Source organism: Rhinolophus hipposideros, assembly GCF_964194185.1.
Source record: "Rhinolophus hipposideros genome assembly, chromosome: 18".
In the NCBI taxonomy this organism is placed as follows: Eukaryota; Metazoa; Chordata; class Mammalia; order Chiroptera; family Rhinolophidae; genus Rhinolophus; species Rhinolophus hipposideros.
Window position 1 is genome coordinate 18,200,086 of NC_138064.1, and position 17,400 is coordinate 18,217,485.

The window sequence follows — 17,400 nt, forward strand, 5'->3', positions numbered from 1 at the left end:
TGAAGGAAGAACTGGTTTCTAAAGTCACTACATTTTTCTTGAGCACGTTAGGAGTTAATGACTGAAATTTAGACAACTCCATGGCTTCTAAGACAGGGAAAAACTATAGATTTCACTAATTTCCCAAGTCCTCAAATTGAAATCAATACATCAACCTTCCAGCTAGAGCTTTTGCCCATGACAAACTGACTGACCTGCGGCAAATCACTGAACCTCAGGCTCTTTGTCTATAAAATGGGGTACCTGTCAGTTCTGCGTACCTCACACAGTTATTCTGAAGGTCCAGCGGGTCAGGGCATGTCAGAATGCTTCACACACATGCACAGATGTTCCCTGGGTTGTCTCATTAAAACACAGATTCTGATTCTATAGATCAGGGATGGGGCCCAAGACTGTATTTCTAACAAATTTCCAAACTCTCTTGACGGTGGGTTAGAATATACTTACAAAAAGCCAAGACTCCTCAATATCATTTGAGAATTAGTTATATAATAAAAATTTTAAACTTCTCATCAGAATTTTCTCCTCAGCGAAGTGAATTTTTAAAGTGTCTTACCAGGGATGGATTCATGAATTCTTCTAAATACGCCCGACACAGTTTGCGATCCCACTCATCTGTGATGTGGCCTCCGTACATGATCTCACCAAAGAGAAAACGGAGGTCTTCCCATGGTACCTGGGGGAAAATCAAGCAAGTGTTCGAGTCCAGGCCCAGGGCATCTGCCTCAGGGGGCAGGCACATGGCTCTCTACAAGCCCCTGCAACACAATGCTCTCCCCATCCCCCCTAGCAGGAGCATTTAAAAGAGGTTTAGGCCCCATAGGTCAGGGCTTAGAGCGCTGGCCTTGTAAAAGACATTCAGAAATTGTGTAGGCTTCTGCAAAAGATTTCTTGAGAGGATCGTTTCCAGTGTGTTTTAATATATTCAGTGAAAATTCACTACCAGTGCGATTTTTATGCAGATTTTAAAGCTAATTAGTCCTAGAACGTGTTATGCAGGGAAAGTTCGCACATTCACAATCTCATCCGGAAATCACTAGAGGGTATTTGTTACCAGGGCCTTTGAGCTTTTGTCCATGACAAACTGAGTGACCTGCGGCAAATCACTGTACCTCAGGCTCTTTGTCTATAAAATGGCATGTTTTTATGGTCTGATTTACGTTAGGTCTTATGATCTGATTCAGGAAAAGAAAACCCATACAATTTGAATTCGGGGTATATTTAGAATTCCATCACCCTCCAAAAGTTCAGGCAAACAAATCTCTTTGCCACAAATTCATTTGAGGGCTCCGTTTATAACATAACGGGCCTACCTAATTGTTTAAGGTACAACATGACTACACCATGTTTATTCAAGAAATCACTGTATCTCCTCTTTAGTTGGCTTAGCAGAGTTTGAAGGCTCTGTTTGCTACCCTTTAGCTTCTTCTGGGTTTGCAAAACACGCCAGTTTGTGACGAAGCCTTTCTAGACAGGAACTTTTATATCCTCGGGGGCAACATATTGCCTCCCAACAGTTTAAGTAAAAACTTAATTATAGCCTTCATTTGTTGCATGATGTGACAGAACAAGTAAAATTGCTTCAACTAGCCCAATGTACTTGTCACAAGTTTATTTGAATATGAATAAATGAACCTCAAATGTGTGTTTCTTTTAAGCTGGTTTGATATGAATGAAATATAAAAATGACTAGACTGCACTGTTCTCTCAACAGCCCCATGGACTACCTTCTATATAGCTGAAATGGATTGGAAACAAAGACTTAATTTTATTTCCCTTTCTGATTACATTCAATTAATGTGGATAGCAGGCATAGCTATCCATACAGTATCTATCTCCCTCAAGATTTTGTTCTACTAAGGGCCTATCCTTCTTGATAACTGATTCTCTTTCCTCAAATCCAGAGCTCGGGTTTGACAGACACCTTGAAAGGGTCATTTTGCCCAACCAAACTATGTGCACATATTAACTTAATTCTCCAGTCCTGGTAACTTGCTTTGTGATGTTTAGTAAATGACTCAGGTCAAGACATCTGGGAGACAAGTGAATGAGTTAAAAACCTAAGGCTGTGCTGTTCTGAACACCAGTGGGAGAAGCAGCAGGACACAGCATGATTCAAATGGCCACCTGGTGCTGCCAAGACTCAGGCAGTGAGAGCTGGAGAGAAACACACACGTCAATTCCTCTCTCTTTCTCCCCTTCATTTCTACCTCAATCATGTACAAGACCCAGCTGAAATAGGATAATATTACTTGTCAGCCTCAGGAAACAGTTATGATGGGCTTGAATAAAAGTATTAAGTGGTCCATTTTATTTTCTACCCAGAACTATTACAACAATCAATTTTACGTGCAACACGTAAAACGTACTAAGATCAACAGAAAATATTAATTAGAAGGATTAAAATATGCTCTAGTATTTTAAGTATGAAGACTTTTTAATTTCATTGATTTAAAAGATAGATATGGAATACTGGTCACCACATACCTTACTAAAGCCATTTATTTTGGATACCAGTTATTTAAAATGTGCCTCTTGGGAGAACATACCCATGTTGTACACCAAGTGTATACATTCTGATAGCTGTCAAATCACCTTTGAAGCTTGAGAAAACTCTGATAACAAAAATTGTAACAATGGGGGCTTCTGGTCAAGATGGCAGAGTAGGTGAATGCTGTGCTTGCCTCCTTCCACAACCACATCAAAAACAACCATCACTGAGAAATGCCTAAAGTCTAGCTAAACAGCAGTCCTATAAGTAAGGATATATAGAAGAAGCCATGTTGAGACTGATAGGAAGGGCCGAGACAAGAATATCCCAAATGAAAGAATAGAACAAAACTCCAAAAAAAGAAGTAAACAAAATGGAGACAAGTAATCTACCAGATACGGAATTCAAAACAGTGGTTATAAGGATGCTCAATGATCTCAGTGAGTACTTCAACAAAGAGATAGGAAACATAAAAAGGGAGATAGAAAATGTGAAAAAGAACCAGGCAGAAATGAAGACTACAATAACTGAAATGAAGAATACATTAGAGGGAGTCAACAGTAGATGAGATGAAACGGGATCAAATCAGTAATTTGGAAGATAAAATAACAGAAAACATCTAATCAGAACAGCAAAAGGAAAAAAAGAAATCCTCCCCCCACCAAAAAAAAAACAAAAAAAAAAACGAAAACAGTTTAAGGGGCCTCTGGGACAACATCAAGCGTACCAAAATTCACATCATAGGGGTATCAGAAGGAGAAAAGAGAGAACAAGAAATTGAAAACCGATTTGAAGAAATAATGACTGAAAACTTCCCTAACCTGGTGAAGGAAACAGACATACAAGCCCAGGAAGTGCAAAGAGTCCCAAACATGAAGAACCCAAAGAAGCCTGCACCGAGACACATCATAATTAAAATGCCAAAGGTTAAAGACATAGAGAGGATCTTAAAAGCAGCAAGAGAAAAGCAATTAGTTACCTACAAGAGAGCTCCCATAAGACTGTCAGCTGATTTCTCAATAGAAACTTTGCAGAAGGGAATGGCATGAAATATTCAAAGTGATGAAAAGCAAGTATCCACAACCAAGATTACTCTACCCAGCAAAGCTATCATTTAGAATCGGAGGACAGATTAAGAGCTTCTCAGACAACAAAAAGCTAAAAGAGTTCATCAAACCAGTATTACAAGAAATATTAAAGGGACTTCTTTAAGAAGAAGAAAAATAATCAGAAATATGAATAATAAAATGGCAGTAACTACATATCTATCAACAATTACTTTAAATATAAATGGATTAAATGCTCCAATCCAAAAACACAGGGTGGCTGAATAAGAAAAGAAGACCTTTACATGTGCTGCCTACAAGAGACTCATTTCATATTGAAAGATGCGTACAGACTGAAAGTAAAGGGTTGGAAAAAGATATTTCGTGAAAATGAAAACAAATAAACAAACAAGCTGGGGTAGCAATACTTATACCAGACAAAATAAACTTTAAAACAAAAGCTATAACAAGAGACAAAGAAGGATCCAGGAATTCCACTTTCAGGTATTTACCTGAAGACACCCAAAACACTAATGTGAAAAGACATATGCATTCATATGTTCATTGCAGCATTATTTACAGTAGGCATGATAAGGAAGCAATCCAAGTGTCCATCAATGGGTGAATGGATAAAGAAGAAGTGGTACATATGTACAATGGAATATTACTCAGGCATAAAAAGGAACAAAATCTTGCCATCTACAACAATATGGATGGACCTAGAGGGTATTATGCTAAGTGAAATATGTCAGACAAAGACAAATGCCATCCAATTTCACTTATTTGTGGAATCAAAGGCAAAACAAATTAAACAAACAAATAAAACAGAAACAAAGTCAGATATAGAAAATATTTTGATGGTTGTCAGATGGGAGGGGGTAGAGGGATTGAAAGGGGAAGGAATTAAGAGGTACAAATTGGTTGCTACATGGGGATGGGGATGGAAAGTATAGCATAAGGAATGTAGTCAATAATAGTGTAATAACTATGTATGGTGTCCAATGGATACTAGGTTTATTAAGTGATCACTTCGTAAGTTATATAAATATCTAATTACTATGTTGTACACCTGAAATTAATATAACATTGAATGTCAACTATAGTTAAAAAATAAAGTTAAATAATATAGTTAAAAAATATAGTTAAAAAAAATATTAAAACAAACAAAAAAATTCTAACAACGGTTACCAAAAGAACAGAAAACAGCCGCGTATCCATAGAAACATGAATGAGTTGTTTTAAAGGCCCTTTGTAGAAAGTGTGGCCTAGAGATAACACATGGTTGGTTTTGGCAAAAATATCTCAAATTTAACTTAAAGGAAAAAAATTCCTCTTATGAGGACTAAGCTAGAAAATCCTTATAAATGGTTCCTTTTGGAAATCCAATCACTGAGTTTATAAGAGTTTACACAAATGTTCTTGATGAAGCATTGCCATTCCCATCTGTAAAATACATTTTAGCTACGAAATAAAACCATTCATCTACCTTTAACTTCAAATCAAGGGGAACATTACTGAGAAAGTCACAACAAGGTGGCATCCTTAATACATAATAATGACATATGCAGGAAATGCACCATTATTTATACTTGTGACGTGCTGTAAATTGCTTCCATCATCAGGACTAATTGTAGTGATTATTAATGCAGTGTTATGAACTGTCAGAATTGCTGTATGTAATTACATTTGTGCAAATGCTTCATTACCTGCCTAATGAATCTGGCATATATGCACATGTAAACCACTGTTTTTGTTAACATAATGAAGGACATTTTTTTTTTTTTTTGCACTAAGCTACTGATGTTGAACTGCTTTGACCTATCTTACAAAGTTCGAGCATCCACTTCTAGAAAACCTTCGATTGGTTTATTTTCACACTCGGCAGAAGGTGCATGTATAGTGTCAGCCATTTCAATAATAGCTCCAAAAGAAATATGATCCGTTTTGATAGTGCCCAAAGAGTGACAAACTCCGTATATGCCTTGAGAAGAGGTTCTCTGACCACTGGCACGTACGTTAGGGTTTGCCTCTAAGTAGTTGTAGAGGACATTGGCGCAAATGGTGAGGTCTCCAGGATTGAAAGGATAGCTGCAGCTCCAGCCCTGGGGGCCAAATCTCAGTCTCCCGGCAACACAGGCATGGAAATAGCACAGAGCAAAGAGGATGCTTTTAAACTCCTGCTCCTTGGAGCACATTTCAAGTGTATCCTAGGAGAAAAGAAAAACGTTTGATTATCCATCTGTACAGTTTCCAAGGGCAAGGGTCTGAGTTTTCAATAATCTTGTAAAGGACTTTGAGCGAGATCTAGGAGAGAAGTAACACGCCGTTTTCAGCATGGCTGCCTGTCCCACGAGAGCATAACAGGAGACTATTTGGCATTTGACAGTCTGTTGATTTAGGAGGAATTCTTTCATTTTGTTTTAGTTATTCTTCTAAATGCTTCTAAGTTCACTAGAAAATGAGACAATTCATTTTGACTAGTAGCAACACTACCTGACACCATTTCTTTCTGCACATTTTCGTTGTAAAATCTGGATGACAAAAGGACATCGTCTTAGTTTCCTCACTGTAAGCAGAATACTAGTTAACTCCAGTTCTCCTTTGCCCCTGGTTTCATAGTAACGCAGGTTATCTGGGCACATGGTCACCTATCAAAAGACAATTTCCCAGCCATCTCTTGAAGCCAGATGTGCTATATAACCACATTTTTGCTGACAGAATTTGAGAAGTGATATGTCTAACTTTGTCATTGACTTAAAAGGAAATTGCTTGCCCTGGTTGTCACTCCTTTCCCTTTTCTGTAGGCTAGAAATGATGACAATTGGACAAGCATGGAAGCCATAGTTATGTATGGTAGAGGCACACATCAGCTTCGTGATGTGGCTGGTCTCATGGAACAGAGCTGCCAATTATGTGTGAGAGAAATTACCTTGTTTGAAACACTATTATTTTGTGCTGACCTTGAACTAACACAATCACCCTGACAAATGGTTTCCTTCCAAAGATCTAGAAGGAAAAGTCATTGTTGATATGATAGAATGGCATATGGAAAATATATGCCCTATAGACTAGATCTGTAGGATTTATTTGAAAACACAGAGGGAAAGTTCAGTCCTGGTATGCTATATTGATATGGTTATGGCCCCAACAGCCATGAAGTTAAATGGTAAAAAACAACCAACCCATCTATGGCGTGAAGACAGTACTTTACCCATCCTCAGATCAGGCAGTTTTGAGAGGCAAACAAGGAAAAGTCGAGGCCTACTCCTTCATCTGAGATTGGGCTGCAGAAGAAGATAAGGCCAAATCTGCATCTTCCTGCCTTGTCCTTTAAAATGGCCGAAGGATAACCAGTCTACATTTAAAATGGAGCTGACAACAATGGATCTACCTACAAAGTGTATGGAGCATCTTTTGGATGGGAGTTCAAATCTAGTCTCCTGGGGGGACTTCTGGTAAAAGTTTAAACCAAAACTAGAATTGTTCTCTTGGTCCAAAACCAGAAGAGCTTTTTAGTTTCTTTCCGTATCAGTTTCATCAGAATCCAGGGCTACCACCAAATATAGTTCTAGAATTGGCCAGCCCAGATACAGTGCAGACCCAACTAAATCACTAGGCCATTTCTAGGTAATCGATGGGGTTTTGAAATATACAATCACTAAAAATAACTTTTCAGTAAAATTAAAAAAAAAAATTTCCACAACTAAACGTCAATAAAAGGCAAGCTTGTGAAGGAAGAAAAGAGAACCCATATAACTGGAATTAATCTTGAGGATATAAAAACGTATTATTTTTAAATGTAAAAAAGTTCTAGGAGACCAAATAGAAGTATCACAATTTTAACGAGGAATTATGAACTAACAAGTCACCTAATACCTCTCTTAAAAAAACCGAAGGTACTACGACACTAAGTACATTAATTCCATCTATATTTCATATAAGTGACTTAGTTTTATCCTCAGTTCTTAAAAAAAAAAATCACAAGTCAATGCCCATTTCATTATGTCCTTTCTGATAATATAAATGCCACTGAAAGAAAATGTGAATCAGGCCTTCCTAAGAAAAAGTATGGGTCTACCTATCATCCCGCATTTCAGGTCAGGTCAACTGTATTTTTATAAACCAAGTCACAAGCAACTAAATATCAGAAAATGTACAAACAGCACTGTGAACAGGGAGCAAACATCAGCATGCACGTGATAATGCTGATGCCAATGTTACATGCCCAATTACCAATTATTTGTTTCTGCTGCAAATATTACAGAAAATTTATATTGTTACTTTAAAAACCTGGTATCTGGGTATGAAAGGAGCCCAAACAGTACTCCTTTATGACATCTTTAAGAGCCAGATCCTATTGAGCTGAAAGAGGCAGAGGTAGACAACATCCTACAATGGTTCTTTACATCGTGGTAACTTAATGATCATATTTACATAAAAATTCTGGAAAGCTCAGGGTAATAAAAGACTAATATTAAATGAACTTTGTTCTTATGAACACATGTGTCAAAGTTTGGAGGTAAATTCTGATTTGGGGGGAAGGTTGAAAATACAAATTTAGTTGGATTTGAAAATTAAAGCATGCAAAAAACAAAACAAAACAAAAAACACACCAACAGAGTAGTTAACTTGCCTAGATCTCTTGGGTGATTTTTCCATCTGAGAAGGGCAACATGAGTGACTGGAACTCATTTCCCTAATCCAAATAAGTACCAAGGTAGATGGCATTCATCACCCTCTGTCCATGTCACAGGCTTCATCAAGGTAGCACCATGGCAACAACACAGAACACCCAGGATGATACAAGATTTGAGGAAGGAGGAGGTTCGTGATACAGACCACTAAAATTGCCTGTTCTAAAATGTCTTCTTGCTGACTTTTAGCTGGGCATGTGGCTGCCCAAGATAAATTTGTTTCCCAGCCTCTCTTGCAGCTAGGTAATGCACTGTGACTAAGTTTGACTAATGGGATAAAAGAAGTATTATATATTAACTTGTAGGAAATGTCTTTAAAAGAAAGCAGTCATGTTCTCTTTGTCATCTTCTTTGTTCCTTCTATTATCCTATTGTCGGGAACACAGATATGGAGGCTTCAACACTCACAGCCACCTGAGACCATGGCAAGCCCATCCTAGAAACGATGGAATGGTAAACCATGAAGAAACTGGGTTGACAATTTTGTGGTGACACATATGAGCTCTGAGTGACCCACCTCCAGAAATCTCTGATGGTAGAAATACTTTTTAACCTTGCTTAAGTCACTATTGTTTTATACTTGTTTTGTAAGTATCCGATCATGATTCTAACTGAGGAAAGGGTGCTGGGAACCTATTCAGAGATAGCCAGGGAGCACAGGCTAATACCCGTGAATTCTATAATCTGAATAAAATCACATCTTGCTTTCTAACATAATGACACGTCAGCATTCATAAAGGGCTCTGAAAAATTTTAGATTTTCTTTAGAGTTTCTATTTGTTTATTTGGTTTTGGCTAAAATAGTTTTGATGGGAAGTTTATTTAGTGAATCACTTTGATTATCTTTGCTTTTGCTACTTATGTCAAATTTAGTCTTATTAATTCAGGGGATCCTTTCCACTAGATAAGAAACAATATTACACCTTAAAGTTTTGAGATCCTTTCCAATAAATGTAACCTTTGATTAATAAAAGTGGCTTTCCAGATAGCAGTTAAAAGAACTGATACTTTGATGCATAAACTAGAACAGGTTGTTTTTAACTGGGGAAGCAATTCATACATAGGCATTGGGAGTCAGCTTATCTCTATGATTATATGAGATGAATTTTCTAATGTGCATTTCTCTAGGGAGCGTGTCTAAAGCTTTATCAGATTATCAGAGGCATTCTTACAAAAAAAGCTGAAGGACAACTGGGTTGAAGCATATTTGTTCATGAAATGCTCACTTTTCATGAATAAAAACCATTGTTTTAGGGAGTTAGATAAATCTTACTTAAGTGTATCAAATTCCTCTCTTGTACTTACTTTGAGAAAGAGCTTGAGACTATCATGAATGGTCAGAAGTTGTAAACTGAAGGATGATAAAAACACAAATACAAGCTTGCTATAGTTCACAAAAAGCATACTGCCAATCAATTCAACCAGATTTTTTTGAGTGCCTTCTATTTACACAGCCTACTGAGTAATTTGAGGCTACAAATTCCTCAATTATTTAATTAAGTAATTAACTGTACTCTTCAAAACTATATTCTTAGGTAGCCAATTATTATAATTCCTTCATAACTATTATAATTTCTTCGTAATACTGGCTCAGAAGGTACTAGAGAAAAGTTAAGCATGTTAGCATGCTTCATAGAGAAATGATAACATTTCTATCAGGAGGTCGAATATTTATCACCAAATCATATGCATTTCCTTTAGGCCTCATTCTGCTTCTCCTAATAAAAATTCTGTTTATCAAGGATTTCTTTTTTTTTTTCAAGGAGGGTGCAGCTCACAGTGGCCCATGTAGGGACTGAACCGACTACCTTGGTGTTATCAGCACCACACTCTAACTAGCTGAGCTAACTGGCTGCCCCATATCAAGGATTTCTAAGAAAATGAAAAAAGGAATGGGAACTCAGAGAAATAGCAACAAAGGAAACTGAAAGTCTTGATTATGATACCCAGAGATGTGATCATTTGGACAAGGAAAATAATGGTAATGGAGATATCATTATTTATGTACATATTAATTCACTTCTCTTTCATGTTGGAAAGAAATGAAAATACAATTAAAAAGACTATATATAATCTTATATAATAAAAGATTGGATATAAAAGAAGTGCTTTAAATTTGCTAATATCAAAACCAGATTTAAAATATTAACTATTATACTGAAACTCTTCCTATGTCACTATTGTGTTCATCACTATTTTCCTCTTTCTGGGGTAAGAGATAGTCATCTGCCACACTTATCTTCAATAAGCAGGTTCCTCAAAGTTCATTCTCCTTAAACACGTGGCTGTAGTTTAAGGGTAAAACTTAAATATACTTTCTAGTTACTGGACTAGGGAATGAAAGGGGCAATATTTTCTAGAGATTAAAACACACGCCACGCACATACACATGGACCCCAAGATTTCACTTTTACCCCTCTCTATGAGATGCGTGAGCAGATGACAGCCCCAGTCTTGTGAGAAAAACCTGAGCTTAGTGTCAGACCAGACTTCTTTTGCTTTCTTACCTGATCAAAGTTGTAGAGAGCAGCACGTAAATTGGCCAGCATTCCTGTGGGGGGCTCATTAGTGATCTTAATGGAATTTTCCAGGAGTCCTTGAGGGATGGTATGTTTACTTGGAGTAGGTGCAGTCTCGGCACTCATGAAAACCCTGTAATCTCTGTGGCTTCCTTGGCTGAATGTTTCAAGGAGTTTCTCCAAGGATCCTAGCCACTTGGCTACCAAATGGACATTCTGAAAGACAGTATGGCTTATAATTCCTGTGAAACACAAGTATATTACTTAAATTATAGGATTAGAATACGTTCCTATACCCGAATGTGGTGAAAACTCTAGAGAACTATGATTTAAATTTTCCTTTATTGTCATATTAGGGGAACAAAACGAAATAGAATCGAACACTAACCACATTTAAGTGCTTCAAACCACCACAGGTAGTCTTTGTAAACCAAAATCCCCTTCCAACACACTTACCTATTTCCAACACCAAGCAAGCACTTCTGAGTTGCATGATACTTTTCTTTGTTACAGTTCAAACTCAATTACTGAGCCGTATATGGGTTAGTTTGTTCAAGTAGAAAAACCAAAGGCCAGAAATGTACCAGATTACCCACTGTTTTATTTCTGATGGAAACCTCCTCTACTCAAACTCTGACCCATTAGAATATGGACTCAAAAGGATGTGATGGATGGTGCAGCCGCTATGGAAAACAGCCTGGAAGTTTCTCAAAAAATTAAGAAGAGAATTACCATATGACCTAGCAATCCATCTCCTGGGTATCTACCCAAAAAATCTGAAAATATTTATCTGTAAAGATATATGTAACCTGATGTTCACTGCAGCATTATTTACAGTGGCCAAGACATGGAAACAACCAAAGTGTCCTTCCATAAATGGTTAGATAAAGAAGACGTGGTATATATGCGCAATGGAATACTATTCTGCCATAAGAAAAGATAAAATACTGCCATTTGCAACAACATGGATGGATGTTAAGATTATTATGTGAAGCAAAATAAGTCAGATAGAAAAAGGAAAGAACCATATGACTTCACTCATATATGGGATATAAAACAGAAAGCAACAAAGGAACAAGAGAAACAAAGAAACAAAAACTCACGGACACAGACAACAGTTTAGCGATTACCAGTGGGTAAAGGCAGACTTGGGGTGGTAGAAGAGGAAAAAGGGGGTCACATATGTTGATTGAAAAATTGACTCTGGGTGGTGAGCACACAATGCAATAGATAGACGATGTATTGTAGAAATGTACACTTGAAACCTATATAATTTTACTAACCAATATAACCCAAATAAATTTAATAATTAAAAAAAAAGATGTTCAACATCTTCAGGCATTAGAGAAATGCAAATTAAAACCACAATGAGATATCCGACATACCTATCAGAATGGCTAAAATGAAAAAATAGTGGTAACACCAAACATTAGTGAGGAGAAATTGGATCACTCATACATTGCTGGCGAAACTGTAAAATGGTACAGTCACTCTGGAAAATAGTTTGAAACTTCCTTTTAAAACTGAAAAATGGGTTTACCAGCAATTGCACCCTTAGGCATATAACCCAGAGAAATGAAAATGTGTTTTCATGCAGAAATTTGCATAGAAATGTTTGTAGTAGTTTTATTCATAATATCCCTAAACTGGAAACTATTCAGAAGCCCTTCAAAGGGAGAATGGTTTAGCAAACTTAGGTACATTCAGGTGGCACACTACTTAGCAATAGAAAGGAATGAATTAATGATACACATAAGAACTTGGATGAACCTCAAGAAAACATGTTGGGATAGATGTTGAATGAAGAAAGTCAATAACCAAGGGATACATGATTCCATTTACGTAGCATTCTAAAGTAATATAATTATAGAAATGGAGAACAGATTAGTGGTTGCCAGGAGTTAGAAATGGGAATTAGGGGACGGGTAGGTGTGGCTATAAAGGGGTAGCACGAGGGAGTCTTGGGTGTTGGGACAGTTGAGTATCTTGAGGCCACGCAGGTGATCAAATTGAGTAGAGCCATACACATACACACACTCAAATGAACGCATACATAACTCGTGAAATCTGAATAAATTCTGTGGTCTGTATCAATGTCAAAAAAAAAATAAGGATGTGAGGGATGAAAGGCTAGCTGAAAAAGAATGCAAGCAATCTTTAAGATATTCTATGCATTCCTGCCATGTTGTTTTTCTTAAACCCTAGAGCTGTCAGAAATCACACAAGAAACAAACGTCACCACCATTACTCTTTGATTTTGAGTTTTATGATTCATGAATTTGCTTCTCCAATACTAAGCACCCACAGCATACAGCTTGGTAGCTGGTGCTGGGAGAGAAGTAGAAAAGCCATACTTCACATGCTCCCTTCTCCTTTGGAGAGGTCCTTGCTATAGTAATTAAAATATCAACACCCAGGAGTATGTCATTATTTCCAACAAAGAAAAACACTTAAGATGAGAATAGCTACAAAAATACAGAGAATAAAGGCAAACAGGGATGAGAATAATGTAGGTATCTTCTTTTCATACAGTTCTGTTGTAAAACAACAACAACAACAACAACAAAAGACCTATGCCAATTCAGCTGTTCACATTATTAGGCTTTTTTCTCCTTGGCAAATACTGAACATTGGTAGGTGTCATGGGCTGAACTGTGTTCCCCCCAAATTCTTGTGTTGAAGTCCTAACCCGCGGTACCTAAAAATGTGACTGTCTTTGGAATAGGGTCTTTAAAGAGGTAAATAAGGCTAAATACAGTCATTAGAGTGGGCTTTAATCCAGGGTGATTGGTGTGCTTATCAGAAGAGGAGATTAGGACACACATACACAGAGAAGACACATCTACAAACCAAAAAGAGAGGCCTCAGAAGAAACCAATCCTGCTGACACCTTGATCTGGGATTTCTAGCCTCCAGAACTATAAGAAATTAAATTTCTCTTAATTAAGCCACCCCATCTGTGATAGTTTGGTATGGCAACCCTAGCAAATTTATACAGTAGGCAAGGACTCTCTCTCAGTTTCCTCCCCTATATGCTTGCTGCTAGATTATAATGAGACTTACTTCTCACACTTAACTGTGCCACTCATACAAGCAAGCAGGAACAAAAACAATGAAACCTGTTTTGCAAGCTCAAATATGTCCTAATTCTCTATCTTATGGACTACAACAATACCTTACATGAAAAATTTCCTTGAAACAAATGCAAACATATTCTAGGCAGAGATTTTGGAATCAGTGGACAGACAGACCTCCCAGCAAGCCCCTCCTGGACACAGGCGCCCTCTGGATCCAGCCTGGGGGCCATGTCTTGACGATGCCGGTTGTGTGACTGGCTAGATTGTAACACCTAATCGTCCAAGGGCAGCAAGGCCTGTGCAACATCTTTAGCCAATCCACATATACTGAAAATCACCCATTTTGCCCATGAAAAATGATTTCTAAAACCCACTGTGTTAATTCACAAGCCACCTGATGTGGGTCTGAGATAAAGACAGGCTGCCAGCCTGACACCTTTGTGATAGTTTTCTCTGGAGTGTGGGCTTTTAATAAAATGCTAGCTACACATCCCGAGAGGGACTATATCTAATCATAACAACCGGCCATTGCAGAGTTTGGTGAAGAACTTACTAGCATGTGCGTACATATCATAGGCCTATCCCAGTACAATTTAATGTAAATTACAAACATGATAACAAGTACCCATTATGCCGGTTTTATTCTTCCAAGTGTTGCTACTCTTTTAACTATCTATCAAAGGGATACTAGAAACCTCCAGAAACTGGGACAGTCAAAAGCCTGGGATGGTCTCTCCTCCCCAATTATTCTTTGTGTGGGTATGGAGGGTGGGGAGTGGAGAGGAACAGCTAAACGGTTACATTCTAACCTACTAGCTTCTCACTAAGAATAGAAATCAAAGGACTAGAATGAATATCCTAAAGCAGACCCTTCACAAAATAAGCTCTTTCGATATTTTTCTAATGGTGAAACGTAACAACTTGCATTTGGGGGCAACTGGTCGCTTAGCATAGATTTAAAAATAACAAACATCTTACTTTGAATGCTATGTTCTTTTGAGAACTGCACCCCTCCTAGGTTCTCACAAGTCTGAGTCACTGGAATATGAGAACGCTCAGAGAACTCTTGTGGGAAGATTTCAGCGTCTACCCAACTGTCTGAGAGACAACTGCTGTCTCTGAGAAAACAAACCCACCACTATTACCCAACTGATTTTGTGAGCCTCAGATGGGGACACCAGCCCAAGTCACCGTACTACAGTCTCTATTCAGATCTCAGGTAAGCAGTAGGTAATTACTCTCCCAGAAGGTTATGGATCTGCTTGGATTATGTGCAGCTTCTTCATGAATCCAATTTTATTTCAAGCAGAAATGTAAAATGCATCAACCCTGGATAGTGGAGACACTGAGAGGCCAGTGCCATATCTTTGTGTGAGGGTGGCAGCATGGGTAGTGGAAAGAATGTCGCTTGGTGCCAGAGAGCCCTGGACTCAAGTACCACCACCTCTGCCACGTTCCAGCTCTGTGGCCTTGAGGCTCTCCAGGGTATTTGTCTCATCTTTATTACGGGGCTGACAACATCTACCCTTGAGGCTTTGCCCTATGATTAGAAATCATGTATCCTGCAAATTGCCTAGTAAAGAGTCTGGCACATAAATGAGAACCTTTGGGATCACTGTGCTGTGAATCAAATGGCCATTCCCAGACCTGCTGAGACAGCTGTCATGTCTTCCTGCAGAAGGAGCCTGTAAGCAAGGCTACTAGGGGGCCCCCTAAAGCTGGGCTGGGCTCCATTGGCTCTTGCTAGAATCCCCAGGCAAGGGAGCCACCTGGAGGACACTGGGCTGTAGAATCACAGACCCAGATAATGCTAGCCTGAAAAGGGATCAAAGGTCGGCTACTCTAATCTCCCTCATGTACAAACAAAGGGAATGGTACACACCTAGCTAGGGGCAGAGTCAGAGTTGCAGGAGATAATATATGAAAACACTGAACTTTCAGGCACGACGCAGATGAGATCTATCACATCATCCATAGGAGCTGGCAGTCTGTACAAGCCTGTTTGTCTTCAAGCACTATTGGAGTATTCCAGCGATCTGTATGTCAGAAGAATGATGGGACTCCCTCTAATGTTAATTTTAAAGCACAATATTTAGAAAATCCCTCAAAACATGATGCTATCCTTGTCAGCAGAGCCCCTTATCGCCTTCAGAGCTGTCATTACTGCTGAGAATACACCTTGGATTCCAAATCACCAGTTTTGTGTGAAAGGATCATTCCCGTTGGGTTGGGCAGCTCCCTTTGTTCATTCCTAGTGTTTTCCATGAAAACGTAATACTCACTTGGAGGATGACCCACTGTCCTTCTTGGGAAGCTTTCTCCAATGCCATTTCTGCCACCTTCTCCTGACCTTGTCCTAAAGACACATTGTGGAATTTTCCCGAGTCAATTGTAAACCCAAGCCTTTTGCCTGTGGGAGAATACAACACAGGGAGAGGAAAAGTGAATCAGAGAGAGGTGAGAAGAGTCTGGAATTTTGTGGTCCATTTGGTGGTCCCCACTGCTACCTGCTAGGTCACATTCCTGAAGAATCCACAGGAAACCTCTGGTTTCAACAAGCAGCATTTTGAGCTCTCCATAGCTGCCGCCTTGCAAGCATTAGCAAAGCTGGTGGAAATCATTTCCTCTGGTTTTATGGTAATGAAGCTTTTGACATTTTGATAGATGGCAAGCATTGTTATTGAGCTTTATAAACTCTTGCAGGAGTAGCAAAGCATTTCCCTCATAAAAAGGAGCAACATGTGGCAGATATCGCACACGTTTTTGAAGGGAGCAGCTCATTGGGGAAACGCAGGAGACTCTCACCTTGTGAGGCCACACTTGAATTGAGCACAGTCAGGTCACAGCTCTATTAACCTGGTATTTTCGGTGGTGCCGTGGGGAATAGTAATCCAAAGCACAAAGCGACAGTGCCTGGTACAATCAAATAGACTTGCTCTAATGACCATTATTTAGTCACAGGGGGCATTAGATTACGCGAGCATGGAGAAAATTGCCCTCTGGCCCTGATATAGTCAAAAGGTGGAAAACAGGACAAAAGAAACCTGCATTATGCCAACCAGAGGAATGGGCCATTGGAACATTTCTTCAGACTACAGTGTTATTAGCCGTACATTTTCCATACACTCAATCTCCAACAAATGGAACAAAAAGAAACTAAGGTAACTGTGAACTGAAAGGAAGGGTGGGTGGGCCCTGAGTGAGAAGGAAGGTGGGAGGGCAGACCAGCAAGCGTCCTGGCCACTCACCAAGGGTCTCTAGGTCTTTGAGGGCATCGACCCCTGGAGACAAGATGAAGAACATCGGGGTGGCTGGGCTGCTTTCTTCAAACGCTTTAACTAAGTCCAATCTGGTCCTCTCCACATACTTTGCACCCAGTTTTTCCTCCACGAAATTCCTATAAAAAAGGATAATGCAAAAGACATAGCAGTGATTCTGACTTTGCAAAGTGTCATAACTCGGATCAGCTTCCACCACAGGCACAGGGGGGCAAGCCATGTTTTTCATGTGGGATGTTTTGTTAGAATGACAGTAAGAATCCAACTAAATTTATGCAGTAGTCTCAGTGAAATC

The 17,400-nt window shown here is 38.8% G+C and overlaps 1 protein-coding gene across 1 annotated transcript in view; it reads right to left on the reverse strand.

Moving 5' to 3' along the window:
* Positions 1 to 17,400, reverse strand: part of DNAH11 (dynein axonemal heavy chain 11) — a 287,853-nt gene that overhangs the window by 19,320 nt on the left and 251,133 nt on the right. Inside the window, exons 71-75 of the mRNA XM_081079668.1 lie at positions 17,076 to 17,224; positions 16,110 to 16,237; positions 10,739 to 10,966; positions 5,553 to 5,744; positions 557 to 676 (exon numbers count right to left, since the gene is read on the reverse strand). Coding sequence (XP_080935794.1) covers positions 557 to 676; positions 5,553 to 5,744; positions 10,739 to 10,966; positions 16,110 to 16,237; positions 17,076 to 17,224 — 817 coding nt within the window. The remainder of the gene's footprint in view (positions 1 to 556; positions 677 to 5,552; positions 5,745 to 10,738; positions 10,967 to 16,109; positions 16,238 to 17,075; positions 17,225 to 17,400) is intronic.